The 27,675-nt window shown below is 34.9% G+C and overlaps 1 protein-coding gene across 1 annotated transcript in view; it reads left to right on the top strand.

Moving 5' to 3' along the window:
- The window catches only part of LOC146001756 (uncharacterized), a 222,365-nt gene that overhangs the window by 147,605 nt on the left and 47,085 nt on the right, over window positions 1–27,675 (top strand). Inside the window, exon 3 of the mRNA XM_083139468.1 lies at window positions 19,340–19,438. Coding sequence (XP_082995594.1) covers window positions 19,355–19,438 — 84 coding nt within the window. The 5' untranslated portion in view covers window positions 19,340–19,354. The remainder of the gene's footprint in view (window positions 1–19,339; window positions 19,439–27,675) is intronic.

Genomic DNA, 27,675 nt, shown 5'->3' with positions numbered 1-27,675 from the left:
TATATAGAAGGTAATTAGAGGTACTAAACGCTATGCATATGGTTTTATATTCATTACTGCAAAGTATGTAATGTATAAATCGATAATATTAATGTTTATAATATTGAAAATAAGTTTTCTATGGTTTATGAACCGCTATGAACGGTGGTAATGGTACGAAAGAAGACGGTCCCGGTACTCGAACCCGCGATATGTAATATTATTAATTAGTACTATGTAATAATTGCATTATATTATGAAACACGATGGTGCAACACGCCAGACAGAATACTGTCTCAGAATCTCGACTCGGCTGTGAAGGTAGACAGAGAGAATGAATTAATATTCCGCGCAGGTAGAGGAGAAAGGAATTTGGGGGAAGCGCGTTCAAGGTCAAATGACGTCACAACGTCAGAACAAAGGAAGAACCTGATTGACCAATCAGAACCGGTTTTTTCAAGGTTAACCAGTACGCAAGAACAGGGGAAAGCTATGCAATGCTGTAGGGCAGGGGAGGGATTCAACCAGACAACAAAGGATGTCTGGAAATACGCAGCAAGGGTTAAATCTCTGAAGCTATGCGTCGCTTGTAGAACCGGTTTCCGCCGCCAATTAATATTCCGCTCAGGTTTGCCCTCAAGGCACAGGACGCTTTAGCGCAGGGTCTTTTTATCTGTACTATGAAGAAGGGAGAGCTATTAGGGACGGGGCCTACAGTTTTTACCATTTGCTTTTATCACGGGGTAACGAACCTAGGACCCTTTGATTATTGATTTAGGTAGTAAATGTATGTTACTGTGTGCTATTTAACTTAATTTTGAGTTTATTTTTTACCAAACTTTGACTTTATGTCAAACATTTTCACAGCTTATTTTTATTTTTACAAAAATAACACTATTTGTACTATTCAGGCAACATTTTTTATTAAATTTTGGACTCGCAAAGATATTTTTACAACTTTTTAACTTATTATTTTACAATTTTATGTTAATTTTTTACCAAAATAACACTATTTGTACTATTCAGGCAACACTTTTATTAAATTTTGGACACAAAGACATTTTTTCAACTTTTAACTTATTATTTTACAACTTTAAGTTAATTTTTTACCAAAATAACACTATTTGTACTATTCAAGCAACATTTTTTATTAAATTTTGGACTCACAAAGACATTTTTTCTACGTCTAACTTATTATTTTACAACTTTATATTAATTTTTTACCAAAATAACACTATTTGTACTAATCAGGCAATATTTTTTATTAAATTTTGGACTCACAAAGACATTTTTTCAACTTTTAACTTATTATTTTACAACTTTATGTTAATTTTTACCAAAATAACACTATTTGTACTATTCAGGCAACATTTTTTATTAAATTTTGTATTTACAAAGAGATTTTTTCAACTTTTAATTTATTATTTACAAGTTTATGCCTATTTTTTACTCAAATAACACAATTCTATCTGTTCAGGAAAGACTTTTAGTTACATTTTCGACACACAAAGTGTGTGTTCTCAACTTCTATCTGTTTATTTCACAAGTTTAGGCTTATTATTACCAAAATAACACAATTCAATCTGTTCAGGAAAGACTTTTAGTTATATTTTCGACACACAGAGTGTGTGATCTCAATTTCTATCTGTTTATTTCACAAGTTTAGGCTTATTATTACTCAAATAACATTATTTATACTATTCAGGCAACATTTTTTATTAAATTTTGGACTCACAAAGACATTTTTTTACAACTTTTTAACTTATTATTTACAACTTTATACCTATTTTTAACCTAAATAACACTATTTATACTATTAAGGAAAGACTTTTAGTCGCATTTTCGACACACAAAGTGTGTGTTCTCAACTTCTATCTGTTTATTTCACAAGTTTAGGCTTATTATTACTCAAATAACACAATTCTATCTGTTCAGGAAAGATTTTTAGTTACATTTTCGACACACAAAGTGTGTGTTCTCAACTTTTATTTGTTTATTTTACAAGTTTAGCCTAATATTTACTCAAATAGCACGATTTGATCGTGTCTTTTATTACATTTTGGACTCTCAAAGACACACACACACACACACACAGAGAGAGAGAGAGAGAGAGATAGAGAGATTTTTTCCAAGTTTACAGTATTATTCTCTAGTTTACTCAAATAACACAATTTAGATGTGTTTTGAATTATATTTTGGATGCAAAAGTATGTTTTGATAAGTTCTACCCTTTTATTTTACAAGTTTAGGCTTATTATTACTCAAATAACACAATTTAATCCAGTCAGGAAGGATTTGTTATTATATTTTGGATGCACAAAGAGATGTTTTCAACTTTTTTACTGATTTTTTTGCAGGGTATGTATTAATTTGTATTTATTTTGTTTCGTATCATATATACATTTACAAATTTTTAATTTAGAGTTTAGTATTTATTTAATTTTTTTCAAAAAACACTAAAGAAAAAGTACTTTTAGCTAAAATGTAAGCCACAGAATATATTATTATTATTATTATTAGGGTTTACTGATTTCCACTATGCTATTTTTGGTTCTGTATTTCTATATGTATTTATTTAGGTCAGGTTACGCCTGCTATGTAGGAAAGTTTGTTTATTTTAGAGTTTGCTGAGTATTTTGTTACTTTTATACTAGGTAAAGTTTTCTAAATATATCAGGAAGGGCTCCATCCATATACTTTTGTTTTTGCTGTTTGGAGATGATGCGATCAGCATCACTCTCCATCTGCTTTTTATTTTATGTACCCAATATTATTTTGAGGCTTAGTGAATTCTAGATCCTATTTATGCAGGAGAGAGGGCTTGAAAATTTTCATTTCAGATAACCCACAACTATTTGTCAGAGTATTTTAAAGGATATTTTATATTTATTATGTGCTACTAGAATATCAAAGCTTGCTTAATTTTTATGTCTGTAACGCTGTTATTGTATTTGTAGCTAAGGTTTACTGGATAAAGTACACGAAATGTTTATCATTTCGACTATTTACTTTTATACGAGGCCAAATTTTTAGTGTAACGAAAATTATTGTGTGTCTATAAAGACTGAAATCCCTTTACCGATGGGTCCATAACTGGACGCTTACCAACATTGTTTCTTTTTTTAAAAAAATATATATAACCATTTATCAATATATTCTCAATTCACAGGACAAGACGAAGTTCACAGACGCCTGACTATATGGACCATAGGTCCACTTGCTAAATTTTTTTCTATGCTAGAAGAATAATTTAGCCTTATAGCCTTTTTCAAGGTATTTTTGAAATATTACTGGCTTTTTTGGGTGCATCAACATTTGGGTTATTTCTATTTGGTTTATTATACGAGGTTTATTTTTTACTCTAAGATCAATATATGTCTCCGAGGACTAAAATACATTTATTGAAACTAAAAGCTTAGGCTGTAACTAGGGACTTAGCATGTATATCGACAATTTATAGGACAACACGAACCTTACAAAGGATTGTAGGTGATGTAGGCCCACACGCCAGAGCTTTGTTAACCTGCAAGAAGCATTTACAGCTAATGCTACGAGGAAATGAGGTTGATTTTTTACTGTTTCACAAGAATGCTATTTTTTATACACCCAATATTTGCTTTTCAAGTAACGACATGTTCCAGAAGCACTTACAGGCCAACTCTAACTAGACTTCGACTTATTCTATATCAGGTGCTAAATTTATAAAGAACTGTGATTGTGTATATTTCTGAGGAAGTACGCAAAAGCAGATTACCCGATTAAAGTATCTGAAAAACATATTTTTCTATGCAAGTATATTTTTATTGACTGGATTATTTAACAGATCAAACAGGAAGACTGCAAAATTCATTAAATGTAGTTCTATAGTATAGGTGGTTTCAGAGATATAAAAAGAACAAATATAAGATTTCGCTTTTTTTTGCTTCTGAGGCTAATCGCGACGCTAAGGGTAAATGGCCAGGAAATGTAAGGGAGGAGAAACAATCCCAAAAGTTATGGGCTGCATGTAAGTTAATACCACAGAGATATTACAGTAGGTGTAGGTTCTTCCACCAGAACATTTCTATCATAATAATACTGGTTATGCTGTACTGTTAGCTAAAGATGCTGATATTTGAGAAACTTAAAAGCTTACTCACGACTTACTGTTGCAAAAGATCCGATGACAAAATTTAAAAATTGTTATCGTCCAGACAGGGACTCGAACCCTGGACAGATAGGTTAAAAGCCTAACGCTATACCAACTAAGCTATCTGGGCACAAGTTATTCTTTTTTTGAAAAGTTAGTTATTTTAAGAAATATATTGAAACACTTGAGAACACTTTTGGTCTGGTTCGACAGACAAGGAGACAACATTTCTAAATTTTTACAGACTGGGTGTATTTTTCCACTATAGAGGCCTTCACTATATGTAATTCGAAACGCTAAAGTTCAGCTATATTCCACAATTGAGGTAAAGATTGTGTTTGGCGAGATTAACAAGTTACAATTATATCCAGTTACGGACAAATAAAGCTAAAACTCTTAGATTTACTGTACTAGCCAAGTTTTAGTAATATTTTCTTCACTTTAGTACAAATACCAAAGAAATAGGTATATTTTATTTATAATTTGACAAAATGTACTAGTATTTAACTTACAAAGTTAGGTAAAAAGCAGTATTTTTTAAAAATATTGTTACTGCCTTCAAATTTTATGTTATTTAGCCACTAACAACTGATTTACACTGTTTGGCATTCTTTAAATAGGAAAAGAAGGAATTATTTGTTTATTATTTTTACTTTATATTTATATTTATTTAAGAAAACAATTCTACAGTTTAACTTAATTTTAACAAATTGTTACTAATTTATATATCAAAGTTATGTTATTTAGAGTGTATCAAGGCGTATAAAGTTAATATTTGTACTTATCAGTTCAACTAACAATTATATTTTACACACAAAAGATGATGTTTACAGTTAAATTACTTGAATCAGAGAATAATATTTTACAGTAATTGATTCATTCAGCACTAGTCAGTACTTTTATGCTTCAGAAAGTTTTCTTAATTTTCTATTACGCATGCTATTTTGGGCTATTTTTAAAATGTGTTTCTAAGGCAAACTGGTTTAATTTTCTGCTTATAATGCAAAGTTGACATAGTTTTCGCACAATGCATTGTACATTTGTTATATTCTCTACTTACAATTCAAATATTATGCTTATTTAATGTATAACTAACTAACTCTCTAGCCTTCTTAAACCCGAAGGTTCATGGCTGCAGCAACACATGCCTTTCATCTGTCCCTGTCCTGAGCAAGATCTATATACTCCTTTCCTTCCCTACCAATTTCCTTTTGGTCCATCTCTACATTATCCCTCCATCTTTGTTTTGGTCTTTCTATTGGTCTTTTACCATCAGGTTTTCCAACAAGAATCCTGTATACTCTTTTTTTCTCTCCCATATGTACCACATGATCTACACACCTAAGTCTTTTTGATTTAAGCATTCTAATAATATCTGGACATGAATACAAATTATGTAATTTTCTCCATTTATCTGTCTCCTCATCTGTTTTAGGTCCAAATATTTTCCTAAGGATTTTATTTTCAAATACTCTCAATTTATGTTCCTTTTTCAATGTAAGGGACCAAGTTTATTTACTGTATTTAACTTTTATTTTTTGTAATTAACAAAAATTAAAAGCTTATACTGTAGTTATTATATCTTTTTCTATCTTTTTTTTTTGAAATTAATATTATTAGGTATAGTCTTTGATTTATAACTATATTGCTTTTTTTTATCAATTTATCTAAGAGTACACGCAGACAAACACGTGTGTTCACACTTTTATGTAAATAGATATGCCATTTTTCAATATTTTAGTATGAAGATTGCACTTTAGCTATTTAAGCAAGGGTAGGAAAGGTAGGATTTCTGAGAATTTGTTGCAGGATTTTGTTGTCCAAGTATAGATGAGAACTGAGCTGGGAGACTGTTTTGAACCTTTTCATGAGAGTTTGCATGTGAACTGTATGCAAATTGAGCACTATTGACTGTGCATGCTTCTAAGTTTTGCTGTTATTTTACATCAAGTCTGTGAGACTGTAGTCAGTATTTTTTTTATTTTTTTAATATTCTTTTACATAAAAAATTCAAAGTACATTGTTAAAGTCAAAGTGTGTTAAAATTTAATTTTTCAAAGTTAAAGTTTTAAAAATACAATTTTCTAAAATTAAAAGTTATAATAGTACATTTTTGTTAGTAGAAGTTTTTATACTAGGGCAAATTATTTTGTTGTTAAAATAAAATATGTTAGTTAATGCAAAATTAAAGTAATTAAAATAAGAAAAATAAAAAAATACTGAACAAATAAACAAATAAAGATCTAAGAAAAAAAGCAAACAACCTAAGTCAAATTCAAGCAGCAAGAGGAATACACAGAAACCAACATGGCATCCAGAAAAAGAAATCAATAGTCACACCCATAGCACAGTTTAAAAAACTACATAGCTGAAACCTTAGAGAAACATAAAACTGCAAACACAATATATCTAGATTCTTCCAAGGCATAGGATAGAGTAAAAAACATGGCTTGCTTATGGACAAACTCAACAACATAGGAATAAAATAGACAAGCAATCCTTTTTTCAGTAGAAAATTCCAATTACTCAAGTAAGCTACATCATACGTAGTACATAAGAAGAGCAAATTAACATCATCAGCAGTAAACCATCATGCAACTTCTACCTGCTGAAACAACTAAGTGAAAATGCCTACATTTCAGCCTAATTTACCTCTACATTAATAATACTACAAGAATACTAAGGGTTCAAAAGTGAACACTACGAATAATGTTCAGACTAAAGTATAGGGCATCTTACAAAGGATTATTACTCCCTACATCTGCAAGTCAATAACAATTATTCTAAATACTACGAACTTGGACAAAATATAGTCAAATACACAACACAAAAAGGAAAATAATTACAAGTAAAACAGCAGACACTCAATATCTCAAAACAATCCGGTAAAAATATTCTACAACAAACTGCCTCATAACATAAAACTGCTAAGTCCCCAAAACATATACAAATACAATCAATAAAAACTACTTGAAATGGGAAAACTGACTACAGTCTCACAGACTTGATGTAAAATAACAGCAAAACTTAGAAGCATGCACAGTCAATAGTGCTCAATTTGCATACAGTTCACATGCAAACTCTCATGAAAAGGTTCAAAACAGTCTCCCAGCTCAGTTCTCATCTATACTTGGACAACAAAATCCTGCAACAAATTCTCAGAAATCCTACCTTTCCTACCCTTGCTTAAATAGCTAAAGTGCAATCTTCATGCTAAAATATTGAAAAATGGCATATCTATTTACATAAAAGTGTGAACACACGTGTTTGTCTGCGTGTACTCTTAGATAAATTGATAAAAAAAAGCAATATAGTTATAAATCAAAGACTATACCTAATAATATTAATTTCAAAAAAAAAAGATAGAAAAAGATATAATAACTACAGTATAAGCTTTTAATTTTTGTTAATTACAAAAAATAAAAGTTAAATACAGTAAATAAACTTGGTCCCTTACATTGAAAAAGGAACATAAATTGAGAGTATTTGAAAATAAAATCCTTAGGAAAATATTTGGACCTAAAACAGATGAGGAGACAGATAAATGGAGAAAATTACATAATTTGTATTCATGTCCAGATATTATTAGAATGCTTAAATCAAAAAGACTTAGGTGTGTAGATCATGTGGTACATATGGGAGAGAAAAAAAGAGTATACAGGATTCTTGTTGGAAAACCTGATGGTAAAAGACCAATAGAAAGACCAAAACAAAGATGGAGGGATAATGTAGAGATGGACCAAAAGGAAATTGGTAGGGAAGGAAAGGAGTATATAGATCTTGCTCAGGACAGGGACAGATGAAAGGCATGTGTTGCTGCAGCCATGAACCTTCGGGTTTAAGAAGGCTAGAGAGTTAGTTAGTTATACATTAAATAAGCATAATATTTGAATTGTAAGTAGAGAATATAACAAATGTACAATGCATTGTGCGAAAACTATGTCAACTTTGCATTATAAGCAGAAAATTAAACCAGTTTGCCTTAGAAACACATTTTAAAAATAGCCCAAAATAGCATGCGTAATAGAAAATTAAGAAAACTTTCTGAAGCATAAAAGTACTGACTAGTGCTGAATGAATCAATTACTGTAAAATATTATTCTCTGATTCAAGTAATTTAACTGTAAACATCATCTTTTGTGTGTAAAATATAATTGTTAGTTGAACTGATAAGTACAAATATTAACTTTATACGCCTTGATACACTCTAAATAACATAACTTTGATATATAAATTAGTAACAATTTGTTAAAATTAAGTTAAACTGTAGAATTGTTTTCTTAAATAAATATAAATATAAAGTAAAAATAATAAACAAATAATTCCTTCTTTTCCTATTTAAAGAATGCCAAACAGTGTAAATCAGTTGTTAGTGGCTAAATAACATAAAATTTGAAGGCAGTAACAATATTTTTAAAAAATACTGCTTTTTACCTAACTTTGTAAGTTAAATACTAGTACATTTTGTCAAATTATAAATAAAATATACCTATTTCTTTGGTATTTGTACTAAAGTGAAGAAAATATTACTAAAACTTGGCTAGTACAGTAAATCTAAGAGTTTTAGCTTTATTTGTCCGTAACTGGATATAATTGTAACTTGTTAATCTCGCCAAACACAATCTTTACCTCAATTGTGGAATATAGCTGAACTTTAGCGTTTCGAATTACATATAGTGAAGGCCTCTATAGTGGAAAAATACACCCAGTCTGTAAAAATTTAGAAATGTTGTCTCCTTGTCTGTCGAACCAGACCAAAAGTGTTCTCAAGTGTTTCAATATATTTCTTAAAATAACTAACTTTTCAAAAAAAGAATAACTTGTGCCCAGATAGCTTAGTTGGTATAGCGTTAGGCTTTTAACCTATCTGTCCAGGGTTCGAGTCCCTGTCTGGACGATAACAATTTTTAAATTTTGTCATCGGATCTTTTGCAACAGTAAGTCGTGAGTAAGCTTTTAAGTTTCTCAAATATCAGCATCTTTAGCTAACAGTACAGCATAACCAGTATTATTATGATAGAAATGTTCTGGTGGAAGAACCTACACCTACTGTAATATCTCTGTGGTATTAACTTACATGCAGCCCATAACTTTTGGGATTGTTTCTCCTCCCTTACATTTCCTGGCCATTTACCCTTAGCGTCGCGATTAGCCTCAGAAGCAAAAAAAAGCGAAATCTTATATTTGTTCTTTTTATATCTCTGAAACCACCTATACTATAGAACTACATTTAATGAATTTTGCAGTCTTCCTGTTTGATCTGTTAAATAATCCAGTCAATAAAAATATACTTGCATAGAAAAATATGTTTTTCAGATACTTTAATCGGGTAATCTGCTTTTGCGTACTTCCTCAGAAATATACACAATCACAGTTCTTTATAAATTTAGCACCTGATATAGAATAAGTCGAAGTCTAGTTAGAGTTGGCCTGTAAGTGCTTCTGGAACATGTCGTTACTTGAAAAGCAAATATTGGGTGTATAAAAAATAGCATTCTTGTGAAACAGTAAAAAATCAACCTCATTTCCTCGTAGCATTAGCTGTAAATGCTTCTTGCAGGTTAACAAAGCTCTGGCGTGTGGGCCTACATCACCTACAATCCTTTGTAAGGTTCGTGTTGTCCTATAAATTGTCGATATACATGCTAAGTCCCTAGTTACAGCCTAAGCTTTTAGTTTCAATAAATGTATTTTAGTCCTCGGAGACATATATTGATCTTAGAGTAAAAAATAAACCTCGTATAATAAACCAAATAGAAATAACCCAAATGTTGATGCACCCAAAAAAGCCAGTAATATTTCAAAAATACCTTGAAAAAGGCTATAAGGCTAAATTATTCTTCTAGCATAGAAAAAAATTTAGCAAGTGGACCTATGGTCCATATAGTCAGGCGTCTGTGAACTTCGTCTTGTCCTGTGAATTGAGAATATATTGATAAATGGTTATATATATTTTTTTAAAAAAAGAAACAATGTTGGTAAGCGTCCAGTTATGGACCCATCGGTAAAGGGATTTCAGTCTTTATAGACACACAATAATTTTCGTTACACTAAAAATTTGGCCTCGTATAAAAGTAAATAGTCGAAATGATAAACATTTCGTGTACTTTATCCAGTAAACCTTAGCTACAAATACAATAACAGCGTTACAGACATAAAAATTAAGCAAGCTTTGATATTCTAGTAGCACATAATAAATATAAAATATCCTTTAAAATACTCTGACAAATAGTTGTGGGTTATCTGAAATGAAAATTTTCAAGCCCTCTCTCCTGCATAAATAGGATCTAGAATTCACTAAGCCTCAAAATAATATTGGGTACATAAAATAAAAAGCAGATGGAGAGTGATGCTGATCGCATCATCTCCAAACAGCAAAAACAAAAGTATATGGATGGAGCCCTTCCTGATATATTTAGAAAACTTTACCTAGTATAAAAGTAACAAAATACTCAGCAAACTCTAAAATAAACAAACTTTCCTACATAGCAGGCGTAACCTGACCTAAATAAATACATATAGAAATACAGAACCAAAAATAGCATAGTGGAAATCAGTAAACCCTAATAATAATAATAATAATATATTCTGTGGCTTACATTTTAGCTAAAAGTACTTTTTCTTTAGTGTTTTTTGAAAAAAATTAAATAAATACTAAACTCTAAATTAAAAATTTGTAAATGTATATATGATACGAAACAAAATAAATACAAATTAATACATACCCTGCAAAAAAATCAGTAAAAAAGTTGAAAACATCTCTTTGTGCATCCAAAATATAATAACAAATCCTTCCTGACTGGATTAAATTGTGTTATTTGAGTAATAATAAGCCTAAACTTGTAAAATAAAAGGGTAGAACTTATCAAAACATACTTTTGCATCCAAAATATAATTCAAAACACATCTAAATTGTGTTATTTGAGTAAACTAGAGAATAATACTGTAAACTTGGAAAAAATCTCTCTATCTCTCTCTCTCTCTCTCTCTGTGTGTGTGTGTGTGTGTGTGTCTTTGAGAGTCCAAAATGTAATAAAAGACACGATCAAATCGTGCTATTTGAGTAAATATTAGGCTAAACTTGTAAAATAAACAAATAAAAGTTGAGAACACACACTTTGTGTGTCGAAAATGTAACTAAAAATCTTTCCTGAACAGATAGAATTGTGTTATTTGAGTAATAATAAGCCTAAACTTGTGAAATAAACAGATAGAAGTTGAGAACACACACTTTGTGTGTCGAAAATGCGACTAAAAGTCTTTCCTTAATAGTATAAATAGTGTTATTTAGGTTAAAAATAGGTATAAAGTTGTAAATAATAAGTTAAAAAGTTGTAAAAAAATGTCTTTGTGAGTCCAAAATTTAATAAAAAATGTTGCCTGAATAGTATAAATAATGTTATTTGAGTAATAATAAGCCTAAACTTGTGAAATAAACAGATAGAAATTGAGATCACACACTCTGTGTGTCGAAAATATAACTAAAAGTCTTTCCTGAACAGATTGAATTGTGTTATTTTGGTAATAATAAGCCTAAACTTGTGAAATAAACAGATAGAAGTTGAGAACACACACTTTGTGTGTCGAAAATGTAACTAAAAGTCTTTCCTGAACAGATAGAATTGTGTTATTTGAGTAAAAAATAGGCATAAACTTGTAAATAATAAATTAAAAGTTGAAAAAATCTCTTTGTAAATACAAAATTTAATAAAAAATGTTGCCTGAATAGTACAAATAGTGTTATTTTGGTAAAAATTAACATAAAGTTGTAAAATAATAAGTTAAAAGTTGAAAAAATGTCTTTGTGAGTCCAAAATTTAATAAAAAATATTGCCTGATTAGTACAAATAGTGTTATTTTGGTAAAAAATTAATATAAAGTTGTAAAATAATAAGTTAGACGTAGAAAAAATGTCTTTGTGAGTCCAAAATTTAATAAAAAATGTTGCTTGAATAGTAGAAATAGTGTTATTTTGGTAAAAAATTAACTTAAAGTTGTAAAATAATAAGTTAAAAGTTGAAAAAATGTCTTTGTGTCCAAAATTTAATAAAAGTGTTGCCTGAATTGTACAAATAGTGTTATTTTGGTAAAAAATTAACATAAAATTGTAAAATAATAAGTTAAAAAGTTGTAAAAATATCTTTGCGAGTCCAAAATTTAATAAAAAATGTTGCCTGAATAGTACAAATAGTGTTATTTTTGTAAAAATAAAAATAAGCTGTGAAAATGTTTGACATAAAGTCAAAGTTTGGTAAAAAATAAACTCAAAATTAAGTTAAATAGCACACAGTAACATACATTTACTACCTAAATCAATAATCAAAGGGTCCTAGGTTCGTTACCCCGTGATAAAAGCAAATGGTAAAAACTGTAGGCCCCGTCCCTAATAGCTCTCCCTTCTTCATAGTACAGATAAAAAGACCCTGCGCTAAAGCGTCCTGTGCCTTGAGGGCAAACCTGAGCGGAATATTAATTGGCGGCGGAAACCGGTTCTACAAGCGACGCATAGCTTCAGAGATTTAACCCTTGCTGCGTATTTCCAGACATCCTTTGTTGTCTGGTTGAATCCCTCCCCTGCCCTACAGCATTGCATAGCTTTCCCCTGTTCTTGCGTACTGGTTAACCTTGAAAAAACCGGTTCTGATTGGTCAATCAGGTTCTTCCTTTGTTCTGACGTTGTGACGTCATTTGACCTTGAACGCGCTTCCCCCAAATTCCTTTCTCCTCTACCTGCGCGGAATATTAATTCATTCTCTCTGTCTACCTTCACAGCCGAGTCGAGATTCTGAGACAGTATTCTGTCTGGCGTGTTGCACCATCGTGTTTCATAATATAATGCAATTATTACATAGTACTAATTAATAATATTACATATCGCGGGTTCGAGTACCGGGACCGTCTTCTTTCGTACCATTACCACCGTTCATAGCGGTTCATAAACCATAGAAAACTTATTTTCAATATTATAAACATTAATATTATCGATTTATACATTACATACTTTGCAGTAATGAATATAAAACCATATGCATAGCGTTTAGTACCTCTAATTACCTTCTATATACATATTTTTCATAAAATAAATAATTATATATTCATAAAAAGTTATAAACATGCAAATACATAAATGTAAAGTATTCTAAGTACTTGCTAATGAATTCTAAGTACCTGCAAATTAATTAAAACCCGTGCAAATTAGTTATAAGTACGTGCAAATGAATTGCGAATATTAAATAGCGACCGACGTTGGCGCGGTCAGATACTACTGACGGGCCAAGGGGCCCGCGGTTTCACAAAGGTGTTGGTGTGAAAGGACGCCGCAAAGTCAATCCAGCTACGACAAGGGAACGGTTCGGTCCCTTGGCATGTCCAGTCAGTAGCAAGAGACGGCAAGGTACAAAGGGTAGGTCTGGAAGCACCCAGGAGACTTGGGCTTGGGCCGCCACGACCCAAGGGTAGCACATCAAGCTCTTATGGGGCAGACCAGGTAGGTAGGAAAACTGCTTTTCTTTTCTCCTCCTTCCTTCTCAAGGAAGCTATTGGATCCTGGTAGGGGAAACTTCCAGACTAGATCTGGGAACCAGGTCTTTCGCAGTCGGCATCTGGCAGTCGACTCAGCTCCGGGCCTCGCTGCTTTGTTTATATACTGTTTGGTGGCAGCACTGAGGCGGGTGGAGAAGATCGGAACTAAGCCGGCTGCAGCATTGCAAACTCCCTTCAATTCACGAGATGCAACTCGTGCGTTATAAAATATCAAGTTTAGCATTGTAAAAACCACTAGCATGTGGCGATATAAACTTAACACTTGTGTGCTAAACTGAACACTTTACATTAAAGAAATTACAAGATAAAGAAATTCGACAATGCAAGATACAAATTAAACAACAATTACTGCACAAAAGATAACTGAATGCGTAAACCACGCAGGGTATTTAGCATGCTTCCTTTAACCAAAACGTGTGTGCCATAACAATATATGCTTCATGCTTAACAACAATGCACTCAAAATTAGATAAAAGATAAATCAAAAGCGTAAGCCTCGCAGGGCATTTCTCAAGCATTAATAATTATATATGAAAGAATATGGCTATCACGCAGGATAGCTACATGTGATGACCACGCAGGGTCGTTACAAAATAAACACTTTTTATTCGCACCAAATCCCTGACAATAGCACAGTTGGCAAACATATGTTGGGAACCACGAAATCTTGTTCTTAAATTTCAATCCATACGTGTTCTCCTTCGATTCCTTTTTAATAAATTAAAGACTATAATGCATTTCAGTAATTCGTCAGGTCTTATTCAACCGAGTTTACACGTATTACAAGCTCGTTTGATGTAAACGAGCTTGTAACACACCCATTTTCATCACTTTGTGATAAGCAATTACAATCTACTTTCACAAATAAATCAAAAGAAAATTTTAGAAATTTGTCAATTTTGTATTAAGTGTGTATTTTACAAAGATGAGTTTCAGTTATTTTTAAGTGCACTTTATGCAGCACAGCAAGGCTAATCGGGACTGGGCCTACAGCTTAAATGTGCCTCCATCACGTATCGGACCCGGGATGGCTAGAATATAAGACTATGACGTTACCACTACGCCATCGGGGAGGCCTTTGTAGAAGATGAGACTTTCTAACCAACATCTTGTGATGTTTATTTCAAGCAGTTGTTCGACAAGAATAAATCTCTATCGATAGGTTCCTGTTTGACAAATTGAGTATCTTATGAACTGCCAACGTTTTGTGATGGTTGATTTTACGGTCTAAAGACCGTACCTAGAAACTGCTTCACACATCCAAATTGTTTATTCTGTTTTTGGGCAGGTTTTGGAATTATGAATATCACCCATTTCATACAGGAGATCAATTACACTGTTTTTATTCCTCGCGCTGGAATAGAAGCATTGTGAAGGATGCCGTTGTAGTAAAGCTAAAGGAACCATTTTTCAGTTTGGTGGCATTTCCATTTTTCTCAGTTTCCATATCTTCGTCAATATCGAGCCTGTATCTACTGATACATTCGTCACTAAATGTGATAACTAGACATCGGATTTTAGGTTTTAACCTATTTTTCCTTTACAGGGTATGTAAGAAATAATAAGTTAAAGAACGCAACAACTGATGAAGTTTTATAGTGCCTTAAAAAAACCTATTTTGCTTCTTAGAACCTATTTTACGTTTATGCGCCTAAATCAAGCCTTTTTTTAGGTTTTTATATATTTTTAAAGGTTTTACAGGATTTCTGTCACACATAGGCATTTTTCTTTGTTTGGTCACGAGAAAATTCAATGACGAACGTGTTTGAAACGTACTTTCTGTCGATTCCCCTTCCTCCAAGTCAATGGTGTTTTTTCAAAGCTCTAAACAAAGCAAATTTACTGTACAATCCAAAGTGGTCTGATCTGCGTGGTCTTGCTCACTTTCGCGTCACTTCGGTGCTTTGTGGCATTCACGGGTTGCAAACTAACATTTCAGCATTGAGGTTTGCACCACTGATATGTTTTTGTTGAAAGATTATTTTCAGCATATACAAGTAAGATGATCCTCATAGACAAAATTGCGGAGTTTGACTGTGGATAACATGAAAAAAGATTTTTGCCTAACTATACGGCGGACTCGATTTTAATAGCAAATTTCCAGGTAAGTTTTGGACACATAACGTCATGCAAGATAGTGTGTATTTGTATTGCCGGTGACAATACCTATTCCCTCCAGTATTTTTCAGGAATTTTGAACTATTTAAAGTTATTTTTTTAACCTACTACAGGATTTTTCGAGCCTAACTTGGGATTTTTAGGACCTATTTTAGGATTTTTCGAGCCTATTTTATGAACCTAAAAGCACACTTTTTAGAACATAAACATTCGGAGTTCTAGTGATAACGCACTTTCCTGGTCTCTGCAAATATTTTTACTGTAACAGTTCATCAATCTAGCTAGAAAATTAACAGCCAAATATCATCTGTGCTAATAATAAATCTTTCACACACAATGTTCCGTTGTTAGCCACAACCAAAAACTACTAATACTAAGGTTGAATAGAATTGAATGAAAAATGTGACACACTGGTGACTAAGGAAAGTCATTTTACTATCATTATTAGAACACTCACGGTTAGTACGTTCCGGAAACTATATTTATACACAATACTTACTAAATTTCAGGATTATACCTACAACTAAATCGAACAATCTTTATTATTATTATTATTAATAATAATAATATTTTACTATATGTTATGCCTTATCCTCATGTAATCATCAGCCGTTAACTGACAATGGAAATCGATGCGTCCGTCCTAGACAATGATTTATTTTCCAAGAAACTGCTGTTTTGCTGTTCCACGTGTCTTTCTTTGTCCTCTGCAAAGCAATCTAGAAATGTCTAGAATCTGTAAGCAATCGCTTTTCACGCGTCGTAAAGAGAGAAATGCACGTTTAATGCCCCAGCAAGCGAAGATTATGTAGGTTTGAAGTCTATGAAAGTGTTTTTCTAATTGCCTTCACCAGCGATCGTAAAAAGGACTTTTAGTACCATTCCTCTAGAACGCCTCAAGTTGATACTGAGGTATCAGAATAAAATCCAGCTTAACTATGGTGTTTTGTTATATTCAAGGAACTTAGGAAGCAGCAGAGTACAATAAACGTTTACAAATTTTCGTAGGCCTGTGCTTTCGTTCAAGTACTTACAGGGGTAAACAAAAGCAAATCGAATGGCACAATCGATTGTGGAACATTAGCATAGCAACTTCCGGTTCGGTCTAAATGATACCGTAGGTGGGCAATTCAAGCGCATACTTATGCCATTTCTCTCTTTTTTGTGCCAGAAAATATGTATCACATAAAAGCACTTAATGACGAGGAGAAAAAATGGTGTCCTGACAAAGTAGGGGTTTTCCCAGATCCATAACAAGAAACACGGGATCATTCCAGAATGGCATCCAGTTACTACCCGCTGTTGCATTTGGCCATATTTATACATTTTAAATTGAAACTACTGGTGTCTACACGCTTATATCATGTAAATCTTTGGATACCTACAACAATTCCTACATAAAGGTAAAAAAATGGTAAAGTGTTCCCCTGTGCATAGCACCACGCCATGAAGGCGTATAGGGGGTGTGGGGGTAACGCCCCACACTTTCTTGATCCGGTCGTGAGTGGGGGTGATGTGATCAGCATCACGCCCCTGACCGCCTTTACCCCCCAGGGTTTTTACCCAGGTACCCATATTATTCGACGCTGGGTAGGCGCCGGGGCCGCTTCCACCGTTAGAAAAGTTCCCGGATTTGAACCGGCCGGGGATCGAACCCGGGACCTTGAGCATGGTAGTCAGACGCGTTACCGACTGAGCCACCGCGGCCACAATTCCTACATACCTACAATTATGTTTCAGATCAGGACGAGAATTAAAATCCCAACGTTCGAAAAAGGGCCATTTCCTGACGGAATCGGAAAATTTTTCGTTACTGGAAATACTCAAAAATTCTTGACACTAAGAATATCAAATTCTACATACTAATTTTCTCTCAAGTGATTGTTGTTTGCTTTTCTGAAATAAAAGCTGCTAATTTCAAGAAATTGCAGACGCTTATAGCGCAGAAAACATCGTAAGTAACCATTTTTAAACACTCATTTCGAATTTCTCAACTATTCGGGTTTCCGAAATGGGAAACAATTTTCCGAAGTCGGGATGACTTTATATTTCCGGTACTGTACCGACTTTTCGAGATTCCACACCCCCGTAGCGATTACTCTACAATACTACTACTGTTTGTCGGCTTCCAGTTTCAACGCCCAGCAGCTCTAGATCTCGAGGAAGTGGATGAAGGAAAATCTGTGAAATATTATTTAGCGCTGATCGCATTTTACACCCTACTGCCACGCTCCTTTTCGTTCCTTTCCTGTATCACACAATACTATAGGTATTTTCTACTCTTACGGCGGGCTCGCTACATGCTGGCAAGGGAAGTGGGGAGCGGGAAAGCGACCAATTCAGCGCGATAAGAAAGGCAGCAGCCCGTAGGACGAGGTGGGGGCAGCACCTCCTCCCCTCGACGTCATAACTCTTCGGCGCCACCGCTGTATTCCCCGTTCCCCACTTCCTTGCTAGTATGAGGGCCGCTCGCCGTGAGAGTAGAAAATACCTATAACTCCGTTTACATACATGTTGTGAGCCTACGAACCGGAAGTTGTCGTGCTAATACTATGGCGTCTGCGCGAAGACACTTCCTTCCGGTGGATAACATCTATACCTTCATACAATTTCTCATCAAGATTACTCAACAAAAGTACTGGAAGATTCACTACCCACGGGGCTTTTAGACACATTGTATGGAGGGGAACGAGGCTTGACTCAATCGACAAATTTTCACAGTTTTTTCAGAGATGTTGGCTGAGTGTTTTGATATGAGGAACCCATGGTCCCCGATAGCTTATTACAGAGTAATGTGATATGATAGATGGGTTCTGATAGATTACAAGGAATATTAATCAACAAACCTAGGACAAAACTCCTACTTGTTTGTTAAATAACTGTACTGTACGTACAGTACAGAACATTGTACACTCTTTAATACGTACTGTCTCTTTAAAGCAGCTGTTCAAAATGTCGACCACCATGGTCACGATAAACTGTACAAGGACGCTCTAGCATCCCAGGAGATTGACGCACATCTTCAGCGGCTGCGATAATCCTAGCAACCAGGTTCATTGGACTGTAGACTGGAGTCTCGTGCGCTATGCTCTTCACATGATCCCAAAATAAGAAGTCCATGGCGTTATATCTGGTGATCGAGCTGGCCATGGAACAGGACCACCTTTGACCAAACTGTATGTCAAGATGTTCTCTAACATCTAACTGTAATGTAAACATTACGCGCAACAGTGAATACCGTGGCAATCAGTCAAATGGTACTCCTCCGAGTAAACATACGCAAAGATAGTTTAGCTCGAGAAACGAAACAAATTCCATGTAAACATACGCAAAGGTAGTAAGTTTGAACAAAGAAAAGAAATGCAATTACTCTGTAATAAGGTACCGGGGACCATGGGTTCCTCATGTCAAAACACTCGGCCAGTATCCCTGAACAACCTGTGAAAGTTTGTCGGTAAATTTCGGTTGCACCCTGTATTTAGGTGTCGCAATTCATATAGCTCTATTTAGAATGCAGATTCCATGTACAGATTTTGCTTATTTTATTGCTTAATGTTACTCTTGTTGCAGATTCTGCATGTTGGAATGGCAGAGGAAGTTGAGCTATGCGGGTACTTGGATGTGAAAGTTCCTTCGAGGGTCAGGAGGCGGGTGCTCTCCGGATGGAAGGTAAGCAAGGATTTCACAACGGTTTACAGGTTTTGAATTTGACATTTTGCAGTATCATTATCAACTTAGGTTTGACATTCCTATATTATTAATTGTTAACTAACTTTTCATCAGAAGTAGTTGTTAAGTTACTATTTTTTGTTTTAAGAGACGAGACCATTACTTACTTTTCAGTCATCTGATGATTCTTGTATCATTTTTATTAATCAGTTAATAAAATATTTAATTTACTCCACCAAAATTAGAAGGAAATTCCAATCAGTTTCGACCTGAATAATTGGTATTATAAAATACCCTTCTTTATTATCTGTAAGTCCTTATTATTTTTGTGTGCAGGGGCAGTAAATCATGTTATAGGGGATATTCAAGATATTCGTTGTATAGGGGGGGGGGGGTTAGTTAATAAAATACCCACCAGTAGGCAAAATAAGTAATTAGATTATTTGCAAGATAGAAACGTAAGTATGCATTTTTTTGTATGTTCTTGAAAGTCCTCACCTTCTCATGTGTAAGTAACTGTGAATTCTTCGCTTCCAGTGAACAGCCCAAAATAAATTTGCGCTAAACATTTCCAACGGAAAGAAGGAAAATGATTAGTTGTGCAGATTCCATACCTCTAGTAGTACAATATTCCGACCAAGAAAATTACGCTATGATATTTCAGCAAATCTTACTCTATTTCACACACAGGTTTTCTAACTGAAACATTTTCAAGTTCCATTGGATATATTCGAATAGTAGGTTGTAAGGTTGCACAAATATGAATATACCGAAACTTATATCAAATTTTGAAGATACCAAGACTTCTGTTTCTACAAACCAAAACATATGGAACACATTGAAAAACATGTATTTTGCTATTTTCGGTATGACGTGGGTGTTTCGCCTTGCACTAACTAAATTCGGAGCTCAGTTTTCCATACCGCCAGTCAGCTTAGGACTTAAATATAACTGAAAATATGTTGACCTGTGAGCTCATTAATTTTATAGTGCATAACAAACTTAAATCATGCTGCCTGGTATAATTTGTTACGTCTCTATTTAATTGGATATTGTTTGATGATCAACGCTTATACTATATCCTCCGTCGCTAATAGGGACACGCCCAATAGAGATACCACTTATTATATTAAGTGAATTATATTAAACTATAATTAGAAGTAATTCCAATAAAATGTTCTCCCTAATAATACTCACATGTCTCTATTATTTCATAGAACACAACCCCCCCCCCAAAATTGTGTTCTATATAATGTATACTTACTTATTTTTTCTCTGGGCTCAATAAGTATTAAAATTGCATATTAAGGAAAGCAATTACTTTAAGTTAGAACCAGATACTTCTAAAACTAAATAAGATTAAAGGTAATACATAAATATTTTATATTTTAAAAAGGGGTACTAGTTATGAAACACTTAATCAATAAAGTAACATATTATATTATAACTTACATATACTTACTTTATGAACATATGAGAAAATAAAAATGTCCATGCTTGTGCTAAAATCTGCAGAGGGTCACTCGGCACACGTAAGGACAATGCACAGGACAGAGATTAATCCCAACTGCACCTTAAAGCGCCAAAGACTGTTATTCTGGGGGGGGGGTGTAGGTTCTAAGGTGTGGTCAGTCCATCGAATAGGCTGACATCTGAGTTGTTTCAAAGAAAAAGGCCACGTTTTGCACCCCTGAAATATTAGCTAAGATCTACATGCAGTGTTTCGTTTCCAAGGTGGAGTCCTCACCTTGAAGAGGGTGATATCGAATCCTTAAAAGATAACGTTTGAGATTCTGAAAGCCTCTGTACTAGTTATTTCAAGCCTGGCCCCGCCATGTTCCTCTTCAAATTGGGACAACACTTGACATACAGCTGGTCGTTAAATGAAAACCAGCCAATTAGGTATGCCAATACACAGTGAAGCGCCTATATGTATCCAGTTTTGAAATAACTGAAACATTAACAGGGTGAGCCAGTGGCTGCGATTGGGTTCCAAAATTGAGGGGGGCAGATGTCAAAACTGGAGGGGGCAAGGACAGTTTACTTTCCCTTGGTAGATAAGGCTTAGCATAGTGAGGGAGCAAAAGTGGCAAAGAATGGGGGAAAATGCCTCCCTTGATCCCCGCCACTGGGGTGAGCTTTTTAGTACATCCACCTCGAAACAAACGGCAGGGGAAGAAGAAAGAAAACCTTATTGACAACAGCTATGTTACAATAATTCTTCTTTCTACATAACATACATTTAATAGCTTTGCAATGCAAGAACTTTACATTTTGTTGAGGTATATATTGTTTATGATAAATTTTCTTTTGATAGTTAAGATACAATGAAAGACTTGTTTGGGCCTTCCCGATGACGTAGTGGTATCGTTGTCGCTTGTAATTAAAAGGGCCACAGTTTCGATACCCGGTTGAGGCACATAGTGGTTCGGATCCCCCCGAAAGACTTACCAATTACTAGAATTAAGTAATTAAAATATACAAGGTGCATTCAACAAATAGCCGGAAAAGTAGTATAAGAAATCTAAAATAAGACCGTGATTGTTATGTTTGTTATTTTGTGAAGGCATCTGTAAGCTATTCATAGCTGGGGCTGGCACGCCTGCCTCGCGCACGGGACGCTGGGAAACAGTTACGCAAGATGGCGGCACCCTTACAGGAGTGCTCCAAGCTGGAGCGGCGAATTGTAGTGAGATTTTTGTTGAGTGAAGGCGTGAAACCTCAAGAAATTCATCGCCGCATAACAGTTCAGTACGGTAATAATTGTATGAGTCGATCACAGGTGTACGAGTAGGCTGTGAAGTTCAAACGGGGCATAACCAGTGTCGAAGGTTCTCCGCGTCCAGGTCGCTCTGTCACTGCAGTCACGGAAAGCAACATTGCTCAAGTGGAGGCTTGATACGGGAGAACAGGCGTATTACTGTCAGTAAAATTGCTTTCCAGATGGATGCATAATGCACTCCACCTACTCCAACCTTTTCCGCAAAAAACTGAAACCAGCCATTCTGCAGAGACCACGTGGTCTGGTGTCCACTGATGTGCTTTGCTCCATGAAAATGCGACACCACACACTGCCAGTGTCACATTGTCTACCATCGAGGACCTAAAGTTTGAGTGCTTACCCCACCCTCTATATTCACCCGATCTCGCACCTTTCGATTTCCACACTTTTGACCCACTGAAAGATGCAATAAGTGGATCGAGGTTCCAGAATGACGACGAAGTGCAGTCAGCGTTTCAGGAGTGGTTACGCACGCGTCCAAAAGATTTTTCCCCCTGTGGAATCAGTGCCCTTTACAAGCGCTGGCGTAGGTGCATTGAACTAGCCGGGGGAGGGGGGGGACTATGTTGAAACATAGTACTGTAGTTCTTTTGGTGCTTGTAATAAATATTTGTTACAACATATTTCCGGTTATGTATTGATTGAGCCTTGTACTTGTTTAACATTTATTGTATAATCGATGGTTGTAATTTCCTATGAAGTTATTGGAAGGCAAGGATTATATTGGGGACGACAGTAATTTAATTTTTTTCCCCCAGGGCAGTTGTTTTTTTTTACAAATATTGCCGATCTTAACTACAGGTAAGCTAGATAATGAATACGTGCGGTTATATCTCTATCCTTATACGGTATTTTTACCTATACATGTAAAAATAACAATATAATATTAATTTATATATTTTAATTAGTATTAATTTAATATAATGCAATTATTTTAATCTAAACTTTATTATTATTCCTGACACACTTGGTTCAGACCCTCCCGAAATATATTTCTAGATATGTGCCTGCGATTAACCTATCTGTGCATAAGTAGACTTAAAACAAAAAGAAGAAGAAACTCAAACTCGGAAGATGAGTTCAGTGATAGTCTTCAGAGTTCCTACTGGTGCGGAAATCGGGTCATGGCACAGCTTTGACGCGGAGTGATAAATCATTTAGTCCATAAAGTCCTGCAAAAAACTAAAACTCTATAACTTTTTAGCTGTTGGGTTTAACAATACACATTTTTTTGGTGAGAAGGGTGGAAGTTTAAAGTTTTGTTCTGCCCACACTGCTCAGTGACGCTTGCACTGGTAATCACGTGATCATGTGACTTAAGATGGCGTCCATCCAAGGAAAGGCACATGTGTTCTGTGGTTTGCAGAGTTAAAATCTTGTGTTTCAGTGCAGAGAAAGTTCCAGACAACATATGGGAAACCACCCCCAGCAAATTCAAGTATCAAGAGATGATATGAAAAGTTCAAGGCAACGGTAAGTGTGTCAGATTTGCCATGCAGTGGAAGGCCAGGATCGAGTGACGATGTGATTCAGTCAGTGCAGGACAGCGTGCATTGAAATCGCTGAAACGAAGATCACTGGAACTGGGAATACCGAAGTCAACATTACACAAGATGGTAGGCAAGAAGGTGAAGGCCAGTTAAAATTTGTACATGATCTGAAAGATGTAGACTGTGACATGAGAATGCAGTTTCTTTACGAACAATTTCCAGGTAGATTTATTGGCCGAAGAGGGCCCACACCTTGGCCTGCAAGATCACCAGACTTAACATCTTGCGATTATTGGTTGTGGGGATATGTAAAGACCGAGTTGTATTTACAGAAACCAGCTAATCTGGATGACCTAAAAGAAAAAAATAAGAGATGTGATTCTGAATATCCCAGGAGAGCACCGTCAGCACGCAATTCTCGGTTTCACAAAAAGACTGCAACAGTGTTTGGACATGAATGGTGCACAATTGGAGGTTTGACGATGAACCTAACAAGCAGGAAATAAACTTTGAACCTTGCTGTAAGTACACACAAAATATTTTGTTAATAAACTTAATAGTTTTCAAGTTATAGAGTTTTAGTTTTTTGCAGGACTTTATGGACTCCCTGTATTTGCACGAAGGTGGTGGTGATGCACGTAGTTATTTGCTTGTTTCACGCACAACTTGACCGCTATTTTTGTCCCCAAGAATAAATACATATATGCTCGCATTATGTGGAACTGGTGCAAGAAGAACGAAGTGAGCCGTTTTCTTGACTATTTCGAGAGAGCACCTTGGTACACTGAAGTGGGAGATCTAAGATGTACGAGATAGTTTTGCTCCCTGGAGCAAATAATAAGTGCATGGATTTATTTTCAGGAAACAATAGTATCGTTTTCCACTCACGCAGAAGCACTCGGTTGACATCTGTCACCATGGTTACAGAACGTATTTTCCTTCTTGAAGAAAAATGGGAAAATTGTTACGCCTATGTTTTGGGCTCCTGCAGAACTATATAAATCGAGTTTCATATTTTTTTCTCTGTAAGATTCAGTGCATAAGGTACGACGATAATTAATTTTCCATGTAGAAAAAACGAAAATTTAACCATCAGAACAAAAACATTACATGAAATAAAACTCGAATAAGGAATAATAATAACAAGTCATGAATATAAACTAACTAATTCTCTAGCATTCTTAAACCCGAAGGTTTATGCTGCAGCAACACAAACCTTCAATCTGTCCCTATCCTAGACAAGCTCAGTCCAATTATTTCCATCCTTACCGATTTCCTTTAGGTCCGTGTCAACATTATCTTCGTCTTGGCCTTCCTACAGGCCTCTTACAATTCCCAATAAGAATTCTGTAAACTCTTCTTTCCTCTCCCATGCCACATGGCCTGTCCACCTAAGTCTTCTTGATTTAATTATTCTAATAATATCTGGGTATGAATACAAATTATGGAGTTCTAAATCATATAACCTTCTCCACTCACCTGTCTCCTCATCCATTTTAGGTACAAATATTTTCCTAAGGATTTTATTTTTAAATACTCTTAATTTAAGTAAATATGTAGAAATATTTTGCTGGTCATTTCGACGTTGCGGAATATAACAGCTCAGTGTTGCAAAATATTATAGATATTGTTAATATTGTAGCGTGCAATATTTTTGTTATCCGTAATAGCTCTGTATGTATTGCTGGTTATTGGACGAAAGACAACTTACTCAAAATGCAATTATTATAGTTTTCCAGCTACAATTTCTTATATCGTTACTCTCAGAGGCAGATAATTCGTAAGAATTACTAAACGCACGACCATGAAAATAGGTGGATCGGCGCTGGTGCCACATATGTGAAAGAAAAGCGAGAGCGGGACAAAAGTCAATGGTTCCCGCGCACTGTGTGGCAACGTCCACCGCGCTGCGTTGCCTAGTTCGAGCGTCGGACCGACATCTCTCCGGGGCACTTTTGTGTCGTCCCTGTCCTTTCGAGCAAATACTGTCACTTTGTATCACATGGATTACAAAGTCCAACTCTACAACGAGATGTTTCATTCTCTTAAACCTCCGAACACACGGGGTTGTGCTCCGACGTGGCAACAGCGCGAACTTCTGCCACCCGCCTAATTTAATGGCCGTGTGTTTAGACGCGCCAGTGCAGAGAGAGTCAAGAGTGCAGCGAACTAGAAGGGGTGCTATGTCCTTGAATAAGGTACAAGTAGATTTATTACCATTGCTCGCGATAACCGTAGTGCCTCCAGCAATTGTATTCCTCGGAAGCTTGGGAATTGTTGTAAGCGTAAGGTATATCTCAAGTGGGTTGTTACATAACAACCTTGGAAGAATCCATTGTTGTGGAGGACGAGGCTTTTTCTCTGCCTCGAAAAAAGCCAGAAGGATAAAAAGTGGCCGTAAAAAAGCTGATAGTTCCCGTGCGAGAAGCGTTAAAGCCTTGACATTCAATAAAATTTCCACTCGCTGAGGAGAGACGAAATACTAGCTCGCCAGCGAAAGTAAAATACCTTCTTGCTGATTATATTCTGATATCACTTCTTAAGTTTAAATGAATGAATGAAATAAGAACTGTTGGTTCGTCAGCACGTGGGCTATTTTCCCCCGTCACCTTATGCAGCGATAAGCTCCTTACTATTAACAAAAATCAACACGTGTCTGTGACGACGAAGATTTCTTAATCGTGTTAAAAGCCCAGGCGTCTCAGGTTCGAATCCCGGCCTTGGCATGGACGTTATTTGTGAGTGTGCATCAATATCATCACTCATCCTCACCTTTGCGATTAGCCATAAAGTGGCAGAAATGCAAAGTATAATAAATCAGATCAACCAGTGCACTGATTACGATACATGGAGCATATAGCAGTGACGTTGTAAATACAAATCCAACTACGTAGTTTCTTTTATGTTCTAGAAATGAAACTTTCACTGCTGAGGATCATTACCATGTTGTGACATTCATTTAGCCTTTTTTATGGCTTGCTTATCTTGAGACAAATACTGGTGTCCCATGGGGATGAACAATTATTAGCAATCAATCAATAACGTGCCATTAACTGTCAACTTACCCAATCTGTCAATTGCTTTATCAGAATTGTTGCGAGTCATTTGCGACCTCCTTCCTTTCCCCAAAACTTTCGGGATAAGATAATAAATATGTAATATTTTGCCAACATTTATTACATTAATATAAATTTGTAAAATTGTGGCAATTTTTGGTGAAGAATAAGTAACACAATTAATAGCTTTCCCATTTTATCTCGGGACTTCATTGTTATATTATTTTATATTTATACGAGGGGAAGTAAAAAATTACCCACACTTGCCCATAACTTTCTTTAGGTTGACAACACTACCTTCAGCGTTCACGTGCTGAAAGGTGGTACTCTTGCGGGCGGTTACGTGACCGAGGTTTTATCTTAATCGCTCCATTTTTCTTTCTTTTGTAACAGAGTAACCATCACACCACCGAAGGAGGTGTAGCCAACCTAAGGAAAATTATGGTAAAAGTGGGGATAATTTTTCACTTGCTCTACTATATGTGTTGTAGCTGCCCGGATACCAACTTAAGGTTAGATCTAATTTAAATTTTGATTCGATACTACTCAATAATAATAATAATAATAATAAAAAGATTTCCAATCGCAATATTCATCACAGTTGCCTACAAGACTGTGTTATAACGTGTATCTTAGTCGCCGAAGTAGACAATGACAATCGGTGTGCGAATTAAGGTTTTAACTTTAGGATAATTATTTCCATTGCTACATTCAGATGTGAACAGAATATGCATATTTGGGTGTTATAAATACATTTTATTATTAACAATAACCGAACATTAATAGAAACTCACAATGAATCATTAATTTTTTTGCAGAAATCTTTCCGAGTATTCAAAGTTTAATCTGATATTTTTTACATTATCAGGAATTACTATTATATTACCTATTTTCTTATTGCAGGAATGT

This window comes from Lepisma saccharinum, chromosome 17 (genome assembly GCF_977018435.1).
Source record: "Lepisma saccharinum chromosome 17, izLepSacc3.1, whole genome shotgun sequence".
Classification (NCBI taxonomy): domain Eukaryota; kingdom Metazoa; phylum Arthropoda; class Insecta; order Zygentoma; family Lepismatidae; genus Lepisma; species Lepisma saccharinum.
This window is presented reverse-complemented; position numbering and strand designations above follow the sequence as displayed.